Here is a 22,204-nt window from a genome sequence, read left to right as displayed (position 1 = left end):
AGCTCCCAGGATGCCTTGGCATGGATTTTAAAGGCTACACTCCTGCCATGGGTGGCAAAACCAATTGGTGTGTATAAAGGAGAGGTGGCTAGTCCATAGGACTGCCAAGCTGCCAGTGAGCTTTTCATGGGGTTTAGAAATGGCAGTGGACCTTTCCTACATAAGCCCTCTGCCACATCCAGATTTCTCACCTGCTGCTGCGATGTCGGCTATAATTTGCTGAGCTAAGCTCCCAGTATAAAATGCATCTGGACCTTCCTCGGCTAAGATCTCGTAGGTGCGGGCCAGGTTGGGGAGGGTGAGAATCTCATTCTCCTGGAGAACTTTCCCGTCTTTGCAGAAGACTGCACTGGTGGGGGAGAGGGAGAGGAAAGACAAGGAGAATTGGCCACATGGTGGTCTTGTAGCATAGCTGTCAAGCGTCCCTTATTTGGCGGGACAGTCCCTTATCCCAGCTCCATGTCCCGCTGCTGTCCCTTATTGATGATGTCCCTTAAATAAGCTACTGAAGGTAATTGGGCCCTTTCTATGTCCAGCTGTCCTTTGTCAACAACAAATTGTTGCTGTTTTTTTGTGTGAATATATGCTATATGGTAATTTATGGACCTAATAGGTATCTAAAGCCATTTGCACGCAACAAAATATGTATTTTATCAAAGTAATTGTTGATCCCTTATTTTGGCTGCTGATCCCTTATTTTCGAGGCTGCTGGTCCCTTATTTTCAAATCTGTAAGTTGACAGCTATGTCTTGTAGTAAGGTTAAAGCTTACTGAGAAATGATATATAATGAACTGAAAAGGATGTTCAGAATAACTTTTATAAAAAAACAAAAAACCCAGAAGCTTTTCTTTTGGGAATTATAGGGACAGAACTACCTAAATTGTATAGAAATTTATTGATGTATGCTACTACAGCAGCCAGAATGTTACTTGCCCCAAAGTGGAAAGAAGCAGAAGTCGCAGGAAAGGAAGAAAGGATACAAAAACTTACAGAATATGCAAAAATGGCGAAACTTACCAGAAGAATAAGAAATCAAGATAACAAACTTTTTAATAAAAGAACGGAAATGGTTTATTGAGTATTTAAAGATAAATTGTAAACAGATAAAAACATTAGCAGGATTATTGTAATAACCTGCAGCTTTATAAGAGTATATATTTACAGTAGATGAATAAATGAGCAAGTTAAATGAACTTGGATATGCAGAAGATATTACAAAATAAATGTGAGGAAGCGCAGAAAGAGGGGGAAGGAAGACAAATTTTGAAATGTTAAATGGATTGTAAAATGAATGAAATGTATAAATTTGAAAAGTATAAAAAAAACTTTAAAAAAAGGAGAGCTGGCCACATAGGTGCTTGGGTGCTGGATCTGAAGGTACTTTTCAGGGCACCCCAACCCTGGGCGCTCCCAGCTAGCTCACATGGCAGCACTGTAACCTCTTAGATCAGTGTTTCTCAAACTTGGGTCTCCAGATGTCTTTGGACTACAATTCCCATCATCCCTGGCTAGCGGGACCATGGTCAGGGATGATGGGAATTGTAGTCCGAAAACAGCTAGAGACTCAGGTTTGGGGAACCCTGTCAATGAAAGCATGTTGAGGCAGAAGACAGCACCGTGGGTCACCTTCCAGGGTCTATAGTGGATGGGGAGACTTGCAGGACATCCTCCACCAGCCTGGTAGCCTTCAGATGTTTTGAACTAAAACTTCCATCCGCCCCAACCAGGGCAGCCATATTATGCTGGGACTGATGGGACTTGTAGTCCAAAATATTTGGAATGCATCAGACTGGGTAAGGCTGGTGTACCTTCACCCTTTCTTATTTATATCCCGCCCTCCCCAGCCGAAGCCGGGCTGAGGGCGGCTAACAACAATCAAATAATCCAACATTATAAAAACATTTCATTATAAAAATTAATTAAAATCAAATTGATGGCAACCGTTAAGCAAAATTCTGTGCAGATTGCCAGAGGAGGGAGTCAGGCTGCGCCCTGACCAAAGGCCTGGTGGAACAGCTCTGTCTTGCAGGCCCTGCGGAAAGATGTCAAGTCCCGCAGGGCCCTAGTCTCTTGTGACAGAGCGTTCCACCAGAGCCGCAGCCGAGAAACCCCTGGCTCTAGTTGAGGCCAGCCTAACCTCTCTGTGGCCTGGGACCTTCAGGATGTTTTTATTTGCAGACCGTAAGTTTCTCTGTGGGACATACCAGGAGAGGCGGTCCCGTAGGTACGAGGGTCCTAGGCCGTATAGGGCTTTAAAGGTTAAAACCAGCACCTTAAACCTGATCCTGTACTCCACCGGGAGCCAGTGCAGCTGGTATAGCACCGGATGAATGTGATCTCGCAGCGAGGACCCAATAAGGAGACCACCATAAAACATGAGACATGCTTTGTTGAGAGGCTACATCTCTTCAAGGGTTGTTTTCTGTGGGGTTTATTAAACTGGAATGAACAACTGTGACGACCTAAATGAGAAACAGAGAGAGCTGGCAGCCTGTGGAGCAGATCTGGCCCCTGAAGTCATTTCATCAGGCACTTGGCAGCCGTGCCAAATTCCAGCCAAAGTACGGCTAAAAGGTTTGCCGAAGTTTTGGTGGCCTCCTTTGGCTCTGATCTCCCTGTGAGGAAGCCAACCCCATCACTGCTCCCTCAGTTGAGCTCCCACTGCGCTGTTGACCTCTCTGTGCCACAGAGTCATAGCTGTCAACCGTCCCTTATTTGGCGAGAAAGTCCCTTATCCCAGTGCTGTGTCCCGCTGCTGTCCCTTATTGATGATGTCCCTTAAATTTCCCGGGTTTCAAAGGAAGCAGCTCCTCTCCCTACCTCCCTGCTGGCCAGGGAGGAGGGAGGCTCCAAATGTGTTGCTTGGCTGCGTTGTTCACCCAATAAGGAGTCTAAGAACGACTGGGGGTGGAGCTTGCATGCCTTGTGCTGATCAAATTGGCCGCGTTGCCTGGGGACTCGCCTTTGCTCAGCGCTTCCCAGCGGAGAGGTGACAGTGGTTCTCCTTGCTGCATCCCTTTGCTGGGTTGCTGCACTGTGGGAACCACTGCTTGAGGCTTTGTTTGGCTGCTGGCTGGGCTTTCTGCCTTTGGCTCGGAGGGGCTCAGAGGTTGAACACACCTGTGCTCCGAAAATCCCTTATTTTGGCTGCTGGTCCCTTATTTTCAAATCTGTAAGTTGACAGCTATGCACAGAGTGCCTTACCCCTCAAACCTACCACATGGACGGGTTGCTCTCAACCGCTTCCTTTCTATACGCCAGGGCTCCTGCCAGGCCTTTCCCAACCGGGAAACCCTTCCGTGCCAGTTCGATGCTGGGCAGAAACAGCTCCTTCCACGCCAGCTTGCCGTGCCGTTTGTGAGCCATTTCATAGCCACGGATCTCTCCCGGAATTGCAATGGACAACCCTCCTGGAACGGGCAGACAGAGCAAGCAGATCAATACACCATAATTGGAGAGCAGAGAGCAAGCAGATCAAAATTCCAGTATCTGAGGGGCAGGGACCTTTGGGGAAGCTTTGCCTCAGGGCAGCCCACATTCAAAGGGCTGCGCACAACTCCCTCTTTGCACCTCAGGGAGAAGGAGGTGAGGTGAGGAGAGGGGCACCTGTGGGCCATGATGGGCTCCCCTAAATTGCTGGCTCATAAGAGGAGAAGAAGAAGGCAGTCAGGGCCCTTGGGTCAGTGCTGGGGACCCCAGGAAACTTCTGAGTGGCATTCAGGGGGCTGGTAAAGATTAGCCTTCATAAAAGGACTCGGGGGTACTCCTGCAGACCTCTTTAAGGAGGCCAAAATATAATAATAATAATAATAATAATAATAATAATAATAATAATAATGATGATGATGATGATGATGATGATGATGTACTATTTTTACCCCGCCCATCTGGCTGGGTTTCCCCAGCCACTCTGGGCAGCTTCCAACAAGAGATTAAAAATACATTAAAACATCAGTCATTAGAAACTTCCCTAAACAGGGCTGCCTTCTAAACGTCAGATAGTTGTTTATTTCCTTGACATCTGGTGGGAGGGCATTCCACAGGGCGGGTGCCACTACCGAGAAGGCCCTCTGCCTGGTTCACTGCAACTTTGCTTTTCACAGCGAGGGAACCGCCAGAAGGTCCTTGGCGCTGAACCTCAGTGTCCTGGCAGAATGATGGGGGGTGGAGACACTCCTTCAGGTATACTGGGCCAAGGCCATTTAGGGTTTTAAAGGCCAGCACCAACACTTTGAACTGTGCTTTGAAACGTACTGGGAACCAATGTAGGTCTTTCAAGACCGGTGTTATGTGGTCTCGGCGACTGCTCCCAGTCACCAGTCTAGAAAGTGTTTGGAATGTCTTAATTAGGTTAGAGCCCAGGCAATGGAGTATGGCCTGGTGGGATGCAAACCAGACAAGGGCACCCTATGAACCAATTTAAATCAAGGCTAGCAAAATGCTAAATGTGTACAGTATTAGGTTCTTCAGGCATCTCCTGCTCCTGAACCGTGCCAGCTGGTCGTTATAGGAACAACTTTTAGAAATAGGCTCTTGAGTTTTGGTTTTCCTCTTCCCTCCCTGTCACCTTTTCCTTGCGTGTGGTGTCTCCCCCCGCCCAGATTGTAAGGATTGTTTTTTTTTTATCGCATGCAAGCCACTCTGAGAGCCTTTCAGGATGAAGAGTGGGGCACAAATACTCTAAACAAACAAACAGGTTGATTTCTTGCCCTTGGTGCCATCGTGCTTTGCACAAGTTTCCCAGACAAGGTAGTGATTTCAGGTAGTTGTGGACTCTGCTTCATTGGAATTTTCTAAGCAGAGACAGGATGGCCATCTGTCGTGGATGCTTTAGTTGAGATTGCTGTACTGCAGGGTATGGGCTAGATGACCCATGGGATCCCTTCCAGCTCTACAAATTTTATGATTCTGTGATTCAATAGATTATTGGGAGACTTTTTAAAATAACTGTAAGATGGAGCTTCTTACTCATACTCTTCCTTGGAAAAGAAAACATGGCACAGCCCAGATAATTCAGACTGAAATTCCCAGGTGACAGAAAAACTTATTTATGTATGTAACAACTGCGGCCTGTGTTTTGTTAGCCCCAAAATGGAAAATGACCATGGTCCCAACTAAAGGATGGCAACTTAAGTTGACAGAATATGCACAACTTGCAGACTTAACATATGGAGTAAGAGAACAAGAAGAACATATGTTTAAAGAAGATTGGAAAACGTTTACTGAATATCTGGAAAAGAATTGTGTACAGCTGAAAGCGCTGACAGCCTTCAGATAAATTCAGCAGTGTAAATAAGTTTGGATGGATGCAATAGTGGAAAACAGATTGGTATAGTTTTTGTAAAATACACAGTGATTTAGGATACGTAAAATGAATCTTGGAAAGAGAAGGGAAGTCATTGACATCTTAAGGCTGTAAAATGTTTATATGAAATTGTAAAAGAGAAAATTTAATAAAAATTATACACATATTTTTAAAAAGACATGGCACAGCCTGAGCAGGAAGGTCCATTTTTTCGGACTCAGGAATGGAGGTAGATGAGGAGCATTTAGGACAACTTCAGGGACACCTTTACCTATACCACAATACTCTAGAGGTGCCAACCTACCTGGATCCCAGCCTGCCAATAACACCAATGAAGGATTTCCCATCCCTTTACCTTTCTTGGACAGCTGTGTGTCATTGCCAAACATATCCCGGAATGCATTTCTTGGCGCCGTCTCCCTGGCATTGATGACTTCCACTTTCCCTGTCGAGAGGCAAAAAATCTGTCTCAGCATCTTGTCCACAGATTGTCGGGGGAGTCAACACAGTGATGGATCTGGCCAAGTCAGAAACTGGCACGCTCTAGGATCACATCTCTGCAGTGCTGCTGGCTGGTTCGCACATTACGTTGAAACACAGGGAGGGGCAAGCTGTTTCTCCAAGCATGTACAAGAGTCGGTGTGGAAGTGCCCAGTTGCTGATTTGTACAGCTCAATCATTGTGTACGCACTGACGATACACTTGTTGAACTTTACAGGTGAACAATTCAACAGCAGGAGTGGACAACTCAGCTCTTTGTGTTGAAAGCTGCCTACCACTAGTATTATACTTTGGTAATGTTACCTTTGGAACATGGATGGCGCTGTGGTCTAAACCACTGAGCCTAGGGCTTGCCAATCAGAAGGTTGGCGGTTCGAATCCCCGCGACGGGGTGAGCTCCCGTTGCTCGGTCCCTGCTCCTGGCAACCTAGCAGTTCGAAAGCACATCAAAGTGCAAGTAGATAAATAGGTACTGCTCCGGCGGGAAGGTAAACGGTGTTTCCGTGCGCTGCTCTGGTTCGCCAGAAGCGGCTTAGTCATGCTGGCCACATGACCTGGAAGCTGTACACCGGCTCCCTCGGCCAGTAATGCGAGATGAGCACCGCAACCCCAGAGTCGGTCACGACTGGACCTAATGGTCAGGGGTCCCTTTACCTTTACCTAATGTTACCTTATATCTAGAGTAACCCACACTCAGCAAGCTTTGTTATCCCATTCCTCATTATTAGGACTGCTTGGTAAAGCTATATTTACTTTGTAATCAGGGTGGGTGCAAGACGCCCTAAATTCCGGATCAAGTAAGTGTTAGAATTTAATTAAGCTTTGTGTGTTAAAACTGGCTGCTAGACCTGTGTGTGTATTTGAGCTGTGTTCTAAGGGCTTCTAACCCTAGGGAATCAACATGTGTCAATAGCTAATTAAGCCAAGCTGATGCTTCCTGTGGTGTGTCAAAAGCGAATTAAGCCAGGACTAGCTTTCTGTGGGTGGTGGGGTGCAGGTGGCGCTGTGGTCTAAACCACTGAGCCTAGGGCTTGCCGATCGGAAGGTGAGCTCCCATTGTTCAGTCCCAGCTCCTGCCAACCTAGCAGTTCGAAAGCACGTCAAAGTGCAAGTAGATAAATAGGTACCGCTCCAGTGGGAAGGTTTCTGTGTGCTGCTCTGGTTCACCAGAAGCAGCTTAGTCATGCTTGCCACATGACCCAGAAGCTGTCTGCAGACAAACGGCGGCTCCCTCAGCCTATAGAGCACAACCCCAGAGTCGTCCGCAACTGGACCTAACAGTCAGGGGTAACTTTACCTTTACCTTTAGCCTTCTGCAGGAGGCAATAGCCTGGAGATAAGGAGCGATTAGAACAACAAAAGATCAAGGGGAAATTTCATTTGCAAATGAGTGGGTTCTCGCCCCCCTTTCCTCAAATGAGAGTTAGCTTTTAAGTGTTTTAGGATTGCAGTTAGGAGTTATAAAATGGACACAATAAGCAGCAGGCGGAGTGACAGTCAAAGAGCAGCATTTGAGAGCAATGGTTGGTGTCTACTTAAGTCCAAGGCTGCTGTGGTTATAGGAGAAGCCAGAACCTCTTGAGGTGTGAATGCCACAAATCCCTCCATCATAAGCTCAGGTTGTATAGATATGTAAATAAACCATATATCATAAAGACACCACAGTCTCCCCTGTGCCTCATTCCCAGAAGAAAACTCAGACCTTAGGTGAGCACACCTAGAACCCCTGGAATCTCAGAGATTTGGGTGGTGTGCAACATATTTTCAAGAAAAACATACCGAAGCCTGGGGGGTATCTGGTGGCCTCCCCCAGAGCTGGTGCCCCTCCAGGTTTCAGACTACAATCCCCATCAACCCCAACTACCTGCCTGGGGCTGATGGGAGTTGCAGTCCAAAACATCTGGGTGCACCCAGTTGGAAAAGGCAGCCTTAGCAGCTGCCCCAGGCAGACAGGCATGTCTTGCCACCCCCCTGCGGCAGAAAGAACTCCCTCTGCCCATCCTTACCATCCGCTGTAGAAATGGTGAAGACGAGCCCCCCTCCGATGCCCATGCTGTGGGGGTTCATCAGGCCCACGCAGAGGAGAGCCGCAATGGCAGAATCCACGGCCGAGCCGCCCTTTTGAAGGATATCGCTGTGGAAGACAAAGCCTTGTCACAGCCCAGCAGACAGGGGCGGCGTTCCTCCTCACTAGGCTTCCTGCCACCTTGCGGGGGGGGGGGAGGGAGGGACCTGCCTACCTGCCAATGACAGAGCAGGGCCCTGCGTCTGTGGCCACGGCAGCACTCTTGTAGATGTGTCCATCTTCTAGGGGAGCAAAGGATGGCTTAGAGCGGAGCCCAAAGAAAAGGCCAACAAGAGCCGCGAGGAGGAGGAGCAGCCCAGTCAGGGCCCCGATCTGCAGGCGTTTCGAGTTCAGCACCAGCATCTTCATTTTGGCCGTTTCTGAGGAGAAAACGAGGGGAGCTCAGAATAGGGCAAGCAGAATTGTCAAGGGGATGGAGCGACTCCATCTTATTAACTATTAGGTTTGAATACTGCCCCTCTACTTGTAGATCTCAGGGCATTTCACAACATAAAATTACAATATAAAAACACAAAATGCATAATACAGTAGAAAGAAACCAATAATCCTCCCTTCCACAAACACATTTAAAAGGGCATTGGGTGCCAATCAGTCCAAGGCCTGGTTGAAGAGGAAAGTTTCCCCCTGGCGCCTAACTAAAGGTGTATAATGAAGGTGCCAGGCAAGTCTCCCTGGGGAGAGCATTCCCCAAACGGGGAGCCACTGCAGAAAAGGCCCCGTTTTCATGTTGCCACCCTCCAGGCTCTCATGGAGGAGGCACATGAAGAAGGGTCTCAGAAGATGAACACAGAATCCAGGTTGGTTTATATTGGGAGATGCGGTCCTTTAGGTATTGTGGTCCTGAACCGTATAAGGAAAAAGATTAGAGAATAGATGAGTAAGAGGAAACACAGCAGAAGTTCATCATCAAGTTATGCCCAGCATGGAGAAAGTGGCTAGAGAATTTTTTTTCCTCCTTCTCTCATCAGACTAGAACTTATTTTCCGACAGGGAGTCCAAACCATCTTCAGCCTCCCTCTTGCCTGAAATATTAACAGTGGACTACATTGCAGGGCTGTTGTAAGCTGTTCTCTCTTTCTCTGCGTCAGCCCAACTCCCAACCTGCATTAGGCGTCTGACAACTCTGGACAACCAGTTGGAATCTGTCCTGCAGGATTCAGGGATGATCTTAAGGATGCCGGATACCACAAGCCACTCTTTGCCAGCCGCAGTCTCTTCCAGACTGTGGAATGGAGCCAATTAATTGCATTAACTGGGGGAAGTGGCATAGCTCCACATCAGGAGGTCCCAACTTCAGTTCCCAGTGGCATCCCTAGGTAGATCCGGGAGAAACACCTGTCTGAAACCCTGGAAAGTCATCGCCAGTCAGTGTAAACAATGGACCAATGGTCTGACTTGGGATAAGGCAGCTTTCTCCACCCCCTGCCCCCGAACTGGTATTTCCAGAATTATTTTTGAAATATGCACGCAGTCCGAAGGAGCAGAGAGTCTCCACTTCTGTGCCCAGACTTGCGGGTAACCTGAGCAGATCCTTTCACTCCCTGGCAAGTAAAGTTCTTCTGCTCTCGGGCAACTGGGCAGAGCACAAGGACCCTTGAAAGCAGACAAAGCCAACCTTTGGCACACACCAGGAATTCAACCTGCCTTCCTTGACTGCGGTTTCCTGCCCATCTCTGCGCTCGATCTGTTGGCAAATAACCCAGCCGTCCCGGAACAAAGAGCCTTGTCAAGCAGACAATCCACATTTGTTTGTGCCTGTTCTTTGGTTTGTTTTAAATTGTTCTATTAGATTTTTTTATGTTGTACAATCATATGTTTGTAACCCTCCACTGCACACACCCCAGGACCTTGTGGCGAAAGGTTAGGGTCAGAAACCTCTTAAATAATACAAATAAGTTTCCTTGGCCGTGGAGCAGCAACTTTGGGGAGATAAACAGAAAACCATGCAGGGAGAGGGGCAGAGAGGCTCTTTGCCATTTGGCCACGTGTAAAGGGCATCTTTAGAGGGGAGATGGAATACCTGGAAAGGGTTGCTTATATGCATTTGTGGCCAAGGAGTGGTGGCAGGTGATCTTGCTCCTTAATATAGAAGGCTTTGGAAAGAGTTTCTTCACACAGCTCTCTCTCGCCCCCCAAACAGTAACAAAGAAAATATGTTACTTATTGGTGAGTGTAAATATATCACATATGAGGTTTTTAATTAGGCTTGCTCTAGCAGACAAGCGGATTGGACAAAAACATAACACACATGGAAGACAGAGCCAGTGTGGTGTGCTGGTTAGAGTGCTGGACTAGGACCTGGAAGACCAGGTTCAAATCCCCACTCGGCCGTGAAGAAGCTCACTGGGTGACCTTGGGCCAGTCACTGCCTCTCAGCTGGACCTACCTCACGGGATTGTTGTGGGGCTTAAATAAGATGTGGGGTGGGGGATGGAGGGTGGGAGGAGAAGCATGTATGGAGCTTCTTGGAGGGAGAGGTGGGAGATAAATGCAATAAACAAAGTAAAGTGGTACCTCTGGTTACATACGCTTCAGGTTACAGGCTCCGCTAACCCAGAAATAGTACCTCGGGTTAAGAACTTTGCTTCAGGATGAGAACAGAAATTGCGCAGCGGCAACACAGCAGCAGCAGGAGGCCCCATTAGCTAAAATGGTGTTTTAGGCTAAGAACAGTTTCAGGTTAAGAACGGACCTCCGGAACGAATTAAGTACTTAACCCGAGGTACCACTGTAATAATAAATAAAACAGGGTCCATGGTAGGGTTACCGGACGTCCCCGGCTCCTGGGGACAGTCCCTGGATTTGCAAATCTGTCCCCGGGAAACGTGGCAGCGGCAGTCTCAGCAGCTCGGAGCCAGCCTTGTAGTGCCGTTAGCTCTGGCTGGCTTCAGGAGCTGCTCGCTGCCGTGGCGCCCACCATTTTTCCTTGCTGGAAGTCCCCATATGATGTGTTGTGCACAAGACACATCATATGAGGATTTCCAGAGAGGAAAAATGGTGGGCACCATGGCAGCGACCAGTTCCTGAAGCCAGCCAGAGCCAACTGCATTACCAGGCTGGCTCCGGGCTGCTGAGACTGCTGCTGCCACTGCTGAAGGAGAACTGGGGGTGTCTGGCGGTACAGATCTCCTGCCCTCTTCCCCCTTTGTTTTGACTAATTGGGGGAGGCTCAGGAGTCACAGCCAGCTGGCCATTGCCTAGTTTTTAAAAACTCTGCGCCTTTATGTTTCACAGGGTGTGAAAGAAGGGCTTTGCACCTTTATACAATATGCATGTGTGCTTGGGGCCAGGATCTTTTGCCTCACCATCCACACTACTGACTCCCTGTTGCTACTCAGCTTCAAAAAGGGGGGGTCCCCAGATTCACTGAAAAAAATCTGGTAACCATAGTCCATGGTGCTAGGAGCAACCAGGGCCAAAATGCACCTCTCAGCTTGGTGGTGCTTGTAGCTTGCGGTGGTGGTGGTGAGCATTTGATGGACTTAATTCTAGCACCAGAGTCCCCATCACTTTGCATGCTCCAAGATGGACTCATGGTTTTGTGGGGTCCCTTACCCGAGGCTTCCAGGCTGCTGCTAGTGAGAAACGGCTGGCTCTCATTCTTGCCTGAGGGGGTGCTATGCTGTTCTCCCTTGCCTGCTCCAGTGGGAGAGGTGCCCAAACTCTCATGCTGGAGTTCCATTATGCCGTTGCTGGGGCGAGATTGGCCTGCGCCTGAGACGCACCCGACTCTAAGCCAGCACCTGCCTGCCCAGCTTAGGCCATATTCTGTCTGCCTAACACTGGTCTAGATCTCCAGTGGGACTAAGCAGATGTCTCTTACTCTTGTGCAGCTTTGGATTGTTCTGTCGGGGCTTGCACAGGGTTAGGTCTCAGCTACGCCGTGCAATTCCCCTTTCTAATGGGATGCCACAGCCAGAGGTTGCATCGGGAGCATTGCCTGCCTGTGAATGAAGCCAGTGCTTCAAGCTTCTTTGCCCCCTTCACCAATATGTTGTAGGGCTCCAGCTCCCATCAGCCCCTGCCAGGATGGCCAATGGTCAGGAAAGATGGGAGCTGTAGTCCAGTTATTGCTGGATGGCTGCAGGGGTCCCACCTGTGGCCTGCAATATGCCTGGGGCTCCAGAGGATTGCAAAGGTCTTGGGGCACCTTGTTTGTCATGGCACCACACTCTGCATAATGGATGGTTTGATCTCTTCTAGAGCTTCCTCCTGACACTGGCCAGGCCATCTGAGTCCAGTGGTGGCGGCAGCAGTGGCAATCCAAGGCTTCTTCTGGGCAGGGTTTGACCCACCCATGCCAAGGGAAGCTCTTTCCTGGCGACTAAACCACAGAGCCTAGGACTTGCCGATCAGAAGGTTGGCGGTTCGAATCCCCGTGATGGGGTGAGCTCCCGTTGCTCGGTCCCTGCTCCTGCCAACCTAGCAGTTTGAAAGCATACCAGTGCAAGTAAATAAATAGGTACCGCTCTGGCGGGAAGGTAAACAGCATTTCTGTGCACTGCTCTGATTCGCCAGAAGCGGCTTAGTCATGCTGTCCACATGACCCGGAAGCTGTACATTGGCTCCCTTGGCCAGTAAAGTGAGATGAGCGCCACAACCCCAGAGTCGGCCAAGACTGGACCTAATGGTCAGGGGTCCCTTTACCTTTACCTTTTTACCTTGCAGGCCTTGCAAAAAGCTTGCTCCCTTCACACGAAGACAAATGCAAGAGTTGGGGCCCCAGTCTGGCTCCACACAGGTTGGGCAGCCTCTGTGTGTTTGTCAGAGGGGCATCTCCCTTTCTGCAAACAGTGGAGGTGAAATCACATCATCTGATGCAGCTCGCAAGCATCTGAGAATCAGGAGGAGCCACAGGTGGGTTTCAGTTCTGAATGCCATTGTCTGTCTGTCTTAGGGAACAAATGCTTCTTGGCATGACATGGTTATTGGCATGATCCAGTGACTCAGCTTGGCATCAGAGCCTGTGATCACAGCAGCTAATCCTGGCTTAACCAGCACCCTCCAAACTTGCTGCATGCACAGCGGACAAGGAAAAGGGGAAGATTGAAACCGTTTCCTGCCAGTAAACCTGGCTTCCCAGTGAAGAGGCTGTCAGAGGACAGAAGTCCTGGGAAGGGACAGAGCACCCCACCTGCCTTCACCTGACGTGTGGGCACAAGTGCAGGCCTTGACTCTGTGGGCAGCAGATGCCTCCAGGGCACTAACCCTCATCTCTGCTCTCAGATGCAGCACTCTTTCTTTCTGTGGGACCCCAGTGAAGGGCGAGAGACGTTCCCAGGAGGCTGAGCCTACCAGGACCCCTTGTGAGCCAGTGTGGTGTAGTGGCTAGGAGTGGTGGACTCGTAATCTGGTGAACCGGGTTTGATTCCCCGCTCCTCCACATGCAGCTGCTGGGTGACTTTGGGCTAGTCACACTTCTCTGAAGTCTCTCAGCCCCACTCACCTCACAGAGTGTTTGTTGTGGGGGAGGAAGGGAAAGGAGAATGTTAGCCACTTTGAGACTCCTTCGGGTAGTAATAAAGCGGGATATCAAATCCAAACTCTTCTTCTTCTTCTTGTCTCCCAACAAAAGCAGTGGGAATGAAGGCGCCCTGCAAGTAGGGTAACACTTTGTCCCCCTCCCCAAGTCATATACCCTACATGGGCTGCACGGCTTTGAGGAGGACGTGGACAAGGGAATCTTCTTCTGAAGGGGCTCGCAGGACCCCTGGAATACTCGTGGGCTTTGGTTTCAAAGCATGCATGGCCACTCCTGAGCCTGACTGACAGGAAGGCATTTCTGAGATTTACATTAAAGGCGTTGATCATTCAGGGAAGGCAGGCAAGGCAGCAATTATGACTCAGGGATCCTCGGAGCAGCTCAGACATCATCTTCACCCCATTGGAGCCAACATCGGCATGTTTGGGTGTCTGGCTGGCTGTGGAGAAGATGAGGACTACCTGCCCAGGTAGGACCACCTGAGGGGGACCATATGAGGTAGTCCCCCTCAATTTGCTCCATCCTCCCCCTCATCCTTTCTGAACACAGGGAAGAACTGGCATGCTTGTGGTGCCCAGAGCCCTAGAAAGGGCAAAGGCTCCTCCTGATCTCGGAAGCAGCCTTTGTTTTCAACTGCCCAAGGTCCAAACAGTCACTTTCAGCACTCTCAAGGGTCTGGCCAGGCAGACTGGGGACCTTCTCCAGCTCCTTGGAAAGGCAGAACCTCCTCACCCCACCCTTGTGAAGGGTGCCATCGGATGACTGCTTGAGAAAGACAAGCTCAAAGTCCTCAGGACACACAAGAACACCCTTGGTGTGGAGCCCTGGAGCCCAGCCAAGAGGAACTTCGAATACGAAACGAGAAATGTTTATGCAGATCCTTTGGCTCCCTAGAAGAAATCATGGCGTGCGCCGATAAATAATGACCTGGCTTTGAAGGAGCCAGAGAAGGCAGCGTCCCTGAGCCTGCTTATCAGGATATTTCAGCGCCATTATATAAAGCAAGTTTTATGTACCTGAAAGGGAGACAGGTCTCTCTCTGCTCAAGGGAGAGACAGAGGCCGCCTAAGCCACTCTTTCCCCTGGCCAACGAGGCAGTCGTGTTACATACCTTTGGGGAAACTGAGGCACTAGCTGGGGCTGGCTTTGGAATCCACAGAGGGATGTTTGCCTGCTCTTCGGATCTTCTCCTGCAGGGATTTCGGTCCGTTAGGTGAGGCTGAGCAACAGCAGGTGGACTTTATAAAGGGGAGTGGCCAGAGAGAGAGCCAGACAGGGAGCCAATGGCTGGGGGGGGGGTGAGATCCTGCCAGGGTGCCCAGGGTTGCATTTGGAAGGGCTGCCCTCTCTTCCTCTGTTCACAAATCGCTCCACTGCATTCTTCCTCTGTTAAATTGCTCATTAGAATTGCAAATGGATCTCTTCCTCTGTCTTTCTGTTTCTTAACCAGGGGAGGCTGCAACTGTTCCAGACAGGGACCTGGATGTAGCGGAGAGCTGGATGGAGGGTGGACAAACCGAGACCAAATCAGGGTGAGATGGAGACTTTGTGGGTGAGCTGTTCCCAGGCTGGGGAGTTTACTTCTGGAGGGGGGCTGCACTCCCTCTGGAAGAACAGGGATGCAGTTTGAGGATGCGCCCACCTCCATCTCTGTCACTGGTGGTAAGCCCTGTGGCAAAGCTGGCCCGTTATCAGCTTAGGCTAATAATAATAATAATAATAATAATAATAATAATAATAATAATAATAATTTATACCCTGCCCATCTGGCTGGGTTTCCCCAGCCACTCTGGGCGGCTTCCAGCAAAGTATTAAAATATAGTAGTCTGTTAAACATTAAAAGCTTCCCTAAAGAGGGCTGCCTTCAGATGTCTTCTAAAAGTCTAGTAGTTGTTCTTCTCTTTGACATCTGGTGGAAGGGCGTTCCACAGGGTGGACGCCACTACTGAGAAGGCCCTCTGCATGGTTCCTTGTAACTTGGCTTCTCTCAGTGAGGGAACTGCCAGAAGGCCCTCGGCGCTGGACCTCAGTGTCCTGGCAGAACGATGGGGGTGGAGATGCTCCTTTAGGTATACTGGGCCGAGGCCGCTTAGGGCTTGAAAGGTCAGCACCAACACTTTGAATTGTGCTCAGAAACGTACTGGGAACCAGTGTAGGTCTTTCAAGACCGGTGTTATATGGTCTTGGCGGCCGCTCCCAGTCACCAGTCTAGCTGCCGCATTCTGGATTAGTTGTAGTTTCTGGGTCACCTTCAAAGGTAGCCCCACATAGAGCGCATTGCAGTAGTCCAAGCAAGAGATAACTAGAGCATGTACCACTCTGATGAGACAGTCTGCGGGCAGGTAGGGTCTCAGCACCTGGTCCTTCAGGGGCACAGTTACCCCATTCAGGACCAGGGAGTCCTCCACACCCGCATGTTCAAACATGTGGGTTCTAAGGTAAGGGGTGTATAAAAAGGTATTGATTCATTTGTTTTAAATACAGAAATGTATTACTAGGGGGAAGTGGCTTTGTGCGCTGTCTGTCTCTCTCTCTATATAGGGGGGAAATGCTCTAAATGGCTGCTGAATTTTCATGAGGACTAGAAACAGTATATTCATTTAAAAAAAACTGATGTGGAAATGTAGAGAACTCAACTTAAAAACAAGAAACCAATGCTGCCCGTTTCACCCATCTCTTATCAGAAAAGCCTTTCTTGATGCCCAGTGCCCCAGGCAAGCAGGGATGGTGCAGGAAGTCATCCTAAAAAAATGGAAATGAGAACAGAAATCCCACAGAAAAAACATTACAGGTCAGTGAAAGCCTGGGTAAAAGAGTGGCTAGGGAAACCCAGTCAGATGGGTGGGGTATTATTATTATTATTATTATTAATAATAATAATAATAATAAACTGGGCTGGAGACCTACACTGCAAAATTCAGAGAAGTGCAAATTTTGAAGGCTGGTTCTCTGTTTCTGTTTGTGTAAATTAGGCACACTGCAAATGGAATTAATTGTCCCTCCAGTTCCATTTCTAAAGTGCCCAGGTTGCCAGAATACCTGGTCTGCTTACGTGTTTAGGAAAGTGCAGGAGGAGGCGGGGAAACAGGTGTGCCAGGAAACAAGATGCACCAAGAGAATCTGCCCCAACAGTTAGCTCGCCAGGGAGGCACAAAGGTCACCCAAAGGACCATCTTTTGGGTGCCAAGCTAATGCCCACCTTAATTTCCAGGCATTTGATGGCGGCTTACTGGCCAGCTCTCTTCTGTTTGCGCTGGGAAGGCCAAACAGGTTTTATGGTGGTTTTTTATAGAGTGACGTCATAGTACCATAGTATTGTAGAGTCGGAAGGGACCCCGAGGGTCATCTAGTCCAACCCCCTGCAATGCAGGAATCTCAACTAAAGCATCCATGACCGATGCCCATGTTTTTCTTTTAGAGGCTTATGATATATTTTTTAATCTTACATTTGTTTATACTGTTGCTACGGTTTGTGTTTTATGTGCTTTGGTAACCTTCTGAACTTTGTAAGTTGCCTTGGGGCTACATTATTATTATTTTTTGGTAAGAAATCTGTAGGGCTAATTTTAAAAGACAGAACAACAACAACGCAATAGCAGTGATCTTTCAGACTCTTCTAACGTTTTCTGGCAGTTCTGGCAGTTTTGTTTTGTTTTTAAAGCTGATTTTAGCTTTTTCTTTTCACCTATTCTGCCCCAGAAGCAGAAGAATTGGCCAATCAGGACACCCTGAACTCCAAAGGGCCTCATTCCCCCTAACTTGCTTCTTCTGCTACAATATGGTTCTCCTGGTGTTCCCATTGGGGTCATGCTGAGAAGGATCTGCTTTAAAAACTCTGGCCATATAGGGACCTTCCTGCCAGGGTGAGGAGTCCATTTTCCCTCCTTCCTCCTTCTCCTGACAGGTTTCTAATCAGATGGTGGTGTAAAATGCAATGGGGGGGGGGAACAATCTGCCCATTGAGTACCCAGACACATTGCTTTCAATTGAAAAAAAAAAAGACCAAACTACGGAAATCACCAAAAGGAACCAGAGTTTAATAGAAAGCTCACCAGGCCAGTTGATGGGTGACTGATTCCTCCCAGAGCAGAATCAAAGGTCACAGGAATGTGGGGTGGGGGTGGGGAGGTCCTTCCCTTCAGCAGAACACAAACCCGCTTGAGACGGTGACGCCAACATCCACCATTTTCTTTTTAAAACAAACAAACAGAAATAGCAAAGGAAGCACAGCAATCCTTTGCAGAAAACGCATCGGCCGAAAGCATCTCCCCAGTCCATCTTTGAAGGCTGGGAGTGGGAGGCGCCATGTTTAAGTGGTTCCCCTCCTGTCTGCAGGGCCAGTTTCAGAGAGTGGCATCGGGCAGAGGTATCTTCACCTGCTGCGGCTTGTGCCATCTTCTCCCTGGTGCTGTTTGACAACTGTGCGAAGCTGTTGGGGGGCAGCCCTGAAGGGATTTCGGAGCACAGTGGTGACACAACACAGAGGGTCCCAAGCTCTGTGTCTCTGTGACGTCCGACTCAGGGCTGGATGTGCACATCCTGGAAGCTAATAAGCCGAGTCTGAACCCTGGAGAGCTTGAGGTTCTGTGGGCGGGTGGTTCATAGCCAGAGGAATTAGGCAGATTATTCTGAAGGAGGCCTAATCCTAACCCACAAACATGCAAGGACCATTCTTGAACTGTTGTTGCTGATGACCCAAGAGGCCACTGTTGCTAGATGGCCAGGACAGGACAGGGATAGTTTTGCCACAATGAATGACTCACACATCGGATCACCCTTGAGATTGGATTACAGTAGTACCCTGGGTTAAGTACTTAATTTGTTCCGGAGGTCCGTTCTTAACCTGAAACTGTTCTTAACCTGAAGCACCACTTTAGCTAATGGGGCCTCCCACTGCTGCTGCGCCACAGGAGCACAATTTCTGTTCTCATCCTGAAGCAAAGTTCTTAAGCCGAGGTAATATTTCTGGGTTAGCGGAGTCTGTAACTTGAAGGGTCTGTAACCTGATGCGTATGTAACCCGAGGTACCACTGCACTACCATGTGCTCTGCATGAGCTTCCTTCAAGGCTGACCAGGGCTCTGGGGCTCTGGTCAGAGCAGCCCCCCCAAAGCCCAAGGATTTACCCTGGGCTGCCCACATGTTGCTACTGGGGATGGGGCAGGTTCAAGGTGATGCTGTTGAGGAGCAGTCATCTTTCTGAAGGAGTCACAAGGCAGAGCCTGAAAGACTGATAGCCCACTTCTCACTGAGGAACCTGACTCTCTCATCTTCCCACCTGCATTTGAGCTTTGATCCGAGGCAATGTGCACCCACCAGTTATGAGCATGTCCTGTTTCAGCCCACCAGGAATTGCTACATTAAAAGAATATATTAAAGCCATAAGCACAGCAATCCATAGCAGGAAACATTTCAATAAAAAAAAACATTATCACTTAAAGGTAGGTGTTAAAAATCAGCAAGTGGTGGGTTGAATAAACAGGTTTTCAACAGATGTCAAAACATAATTGCTTGCGGTTTTGTTTTTATGACGACAGCCCAGACTCTTGAGAACTGCTGACGGGAACCCTTGTGATGGTCCTGTAAATGGGCACGGCTCATTGTGCAGTGAGCCAGGATACAGCCCTCTTTACTGTGGCCCCCGAGTTCTGTCGGCTGGGATGCCCCTTCCGTCTTTCAAAGGGCAAACGAAGCACCATCTCTTTCTGCTAGCCTTTGCAGGAGACGCCTGAGAGCATTTGGGCAATGGCAGCTTCTTGGCTTTTCGATCTGATTAACAGGCTATTGTTTCATTCTCCCCAGCAACATTTTATACCACTCTTCTGTTTTGTCACCATGGGATCCGAATCAACATAGCATGGTTTTATAAACACAAAGAAAAATAAAATCGGTGGGCGGGGGAGAACATGAAACTCTTCCGTTGAAAACTTCCCCCACCTTTAAAATCCTTAATATATTGACGTTGGCTACTCCATTTTGGAGAGAGCACCCAAGCAAGAGTCAGGCTAGTGTTTGAGCTAAGCCAGCCAACATCTGACAGCCAAAATCTGCGTTGGAGATGGGTGCTGGCGGAGACTTCTAAACTTAAGTCTCTGATTTCACATCTTTACACAAGGGAACTGCTGTGAGGCGAGAGTGCCCCCAGTAGCGTGCAGAGTGCCCTACTCAGAGTGCTATCCAATGTCGGATTTAGGGCAGTTCCCCCGCACGGGGTGCTGAGCCGAAGGGGCACAGAACTGAGAAGATCCATAACTGAGAAGATTCATTTGGGGGCGCAAAGTTTTGGGCTCGCTCATGGTTCCAGACTGCCAACGATTACCAAAGTCCATCCCTGGTGCTGACTCATTGCAGTCAAACGCCACATGCCAGTGGCCAGAGGGTTTCATGATGGCAAAGCTGAAGGGTACGACCATGGCAGAAGAGGAAGTCCAGCCTGGCTGGAGGAGCTCCAGGGAATTTCTCTTCCCTCTTCCCTCTCCTCCCCTGTCCCACCAGAAAGAAGGCTGAGCTCCAACAGCCAGCTGTCCTAGGGAATGCAGGAGCAAGTGGGGGGGGCTACCTACCCCCTCCATCAACCCACACCACCAGCCTTTGTTCAGCCAAGAATGCCAGCAAGGCACAATCAGCCTGGCTTTCACTGGTTAAAAATCACCTGCTCGCCACTTCTGGTCTGGCCTTGAAGACATGATCTCCTCCTCCCTTCTCCTTAAAACCCCCCTGCTCGCCACTTCTGGTCTGGCCTTGAAGACATGATCTCCTCCTCCCTTCTCCTTAAAACCCCACCCCTCCACCCTCCCAATGCCTTGTGGATTTCTTTAGTTTGCAATTCTCTCTCTCCTCTTTTAATTGATGTGAGCTACTTTGGGAAGAGTATGGACGCGGGTGGCGCTGTGGGTTAAACCACAGAGCCTAGGACTTGCTGATCAGAAGGTTGGCGGTTTGAATCCCCGTGACGGGGTGAGCTCCTGTTGCTCGGTCCCTGCTCCTGCCAACCTAGCAGTTCAAAAGCACGTCAAAGTGCAAGTAGATAAATAGGTGCCGCTCCAGTGGGAAGGTAAACAGTGTTTCCGTGCGCTGCTCTGGTTCGCCAGAAGCGGCTTTGTCATGCTGGCCACATGACCCGGAAGCTGTATGCCGGCTCCCTCGGCCAGTCAAACAAGATGAGCGCCGCAACCCCAGAGTTGGCCACGACTGGACCTAATGGTCAGGGGTGCCTTTACCTTGCTTTGGGAAGCAACCACTCTCTGAAAAGCAGCAAACAAGCACAGGGCTAAAAGGCAGCTCCCATTTCGTTTGCTGGGTGAGTGGGGATAGACCTGTCTGTCTGTCTGTCTGCCTGCCTGCCTGCCTTCCGCGGTTTCCCAGTCCTCAAGAATGTGTGGGAAGAGAAACTCTGGACTAGGCAAGGAAATGGGGAAACTTTCTAAAGTGCTGGGAAGAAATCTTCCCAGCTAAAACACCTTTAAAATGATGCAGTCGTCTGTGTGGTGGAAAGAAAAAACAACGAAAGCATGAATCACCGTCTAAGCTCCACCTGCATCGAAACAAGGTGGTTAGACAAATAATAATAATCTGGCGACCAACATGATAAAAATGCAATGTGTCTATGACTCACCCGCTCACCAGCTTAAGTTGCTCCCATTTGTGGTGGTCTCCACCTTAAGAATGTCAGACGACATCCAAATTCTTTGTCAGAAACAATGAATGTGTCCGTGAAACTTTGGTTTCTAGACAGGTTGGTACAAACAGTTTGCTTGCTCTGCAAGGAATCCTTAGCACAAAGCTTCCTTAGATGTGAACCAGGATGTCCAGCTTTGATGCCAAGCTCTTTGAACAAGCCGGCGTCAATTCCGTGTCGTGTGTGTAAATGCCTTCATTTCACATGTCCCAGAAATGCATCCCACTTCTGGCTTTTGCTCCAGCGGGGAGCATTAATTACAGTTTTCCTTTTGAGGAAGCCTCTTCTGTAAGAAGAGCCAATTAAGTGACTTATTAGTGTTTTTCTCAACCACTAATTACAGTCACGCCAGTGCAACGTTATCATTATGGAGGGGATGCAACATTCCTCTGAAGCTGGAACTAGGACAGAATGTGAAGACACCGTGGAGCTTGCCGGAGCTGGCATTCGCCTCTAAGGCAAGGCCGACACTTGGACAGCCAAGACTCACCAGCTGGCGGATTGCATGGCATCCTGTGATTAGGATGAGATGTCCGGTTCCTTTTGTTCAAAGTGCCTCTTGATGAGCACTCCATCAAGGACACAGAGGGGGCTGCAAGAAATGCTTTCAAGGGCAGGGCCGTCCACGTGCCAGGGATGAAGGATGGGCAGCTTGCACCATGAACCAATTTCACCAATTATATTCAGACCCCACCCCTTTATTTCTCTCAAGAGAAAAAACCAAGGAGCAAAAACTAAAGGCAACTTAAAACACAGAAGTAGGTTGATGGAAGAACACCCCGCCTACCAGCTTCACAGACACCTTTCCCCTGCAGCCTGGCTGGCCACTGTTGATATTTAATTAATTAATTTATTTATATATATACAGTGGTACCTCAGGTTAAAGGGACGCGGGTGGCGCTGTGGGTTAAACCACAGAGCCTAGGACTTGCTGATCAGAAGGTCGGTGGTTCGAATCCCCGCAACGGGGTGAGCTCCCGCTGCTCGGTCCCTACTCCTGCCAACCTAGCAGTTCGAAAGCACGTCAAAGTGCAAGTAGATAAATAGGTACCGCTCCAGCAGGAAGGTAAATGCTGTTTCCATGCGCTGCTCTGGTTTGCCAGAAGCGGCTTAGTCATGCTGGCCACATGACCCGGAAGCTGTACGCCGGCT

General features: G+C 49.1%; 1 protein-coding gene across 2 annotated transcripts in view; it reads right to left on the bottom strand.

The window, feature by feature from the left end:
* GGT1 (gamma-glutamyltransferase 1) overlaps positions 1 to 21,197 on the bottom strand; it is a 34,701-nt gene extending 13,504 nt beyond the window's left edge. The window contains exons 1-6 of one of the 2 annotated variants that reach the window (XM_083590250.1): positions 20,990 to 21,197; positions 8,048 to 8,252; positions 7,814 to 7,941; positions 5,662 to 5,751; positions 3,219 to 3,411; positions 192 to 349 (exon numbers count right to left, since the gene is read on the bottom strand). In XM_083590250.1, coding sequence (XP_083446376.1) covers positions 192 to 349; positions 3,219 to 3,411; positions 5,662 to 5,751; positions 7,814 to 7,941; positions 8,048 to 8,241 — 763 coding nt within the window. In that variant the 5' untranslated portion in view covers positions 8,242 to 8,252; positions 20,990 to 21,197. Of the gene's footprint in view, positions 1 to 191; positions 350 to 3,218; positions 3,412 to 5,661; positions 5,752 to 7,813; positions 7,942 to 8,047; positions 8,253 to 14,486; positions 14,625 to 20,989 lie in introns of those variants that run through there. The other variant, XM_083590249.1, reaches the window with a different exon arrangement.
* Between the last annotated feature and the right edge of the window lie 1,007 nt (positions 21,198 to 22,204).

The sequence above is a fragment of the Podarcis filfolensis genome (assembly GCF_964270895.1).
Source record: "Podarcis filfolensis genome assembly, chromosome: 16".
Classification (NCBI taxonomy): Eukaryota; Metazoa; Chordata; class Lepidosauria; order Squamata; family Lacertidae; genus Podarcis; species Podarcis filfolensis.
This window is presented reverse-complemented; position numbering and strand designations above follow the sequence as displayed.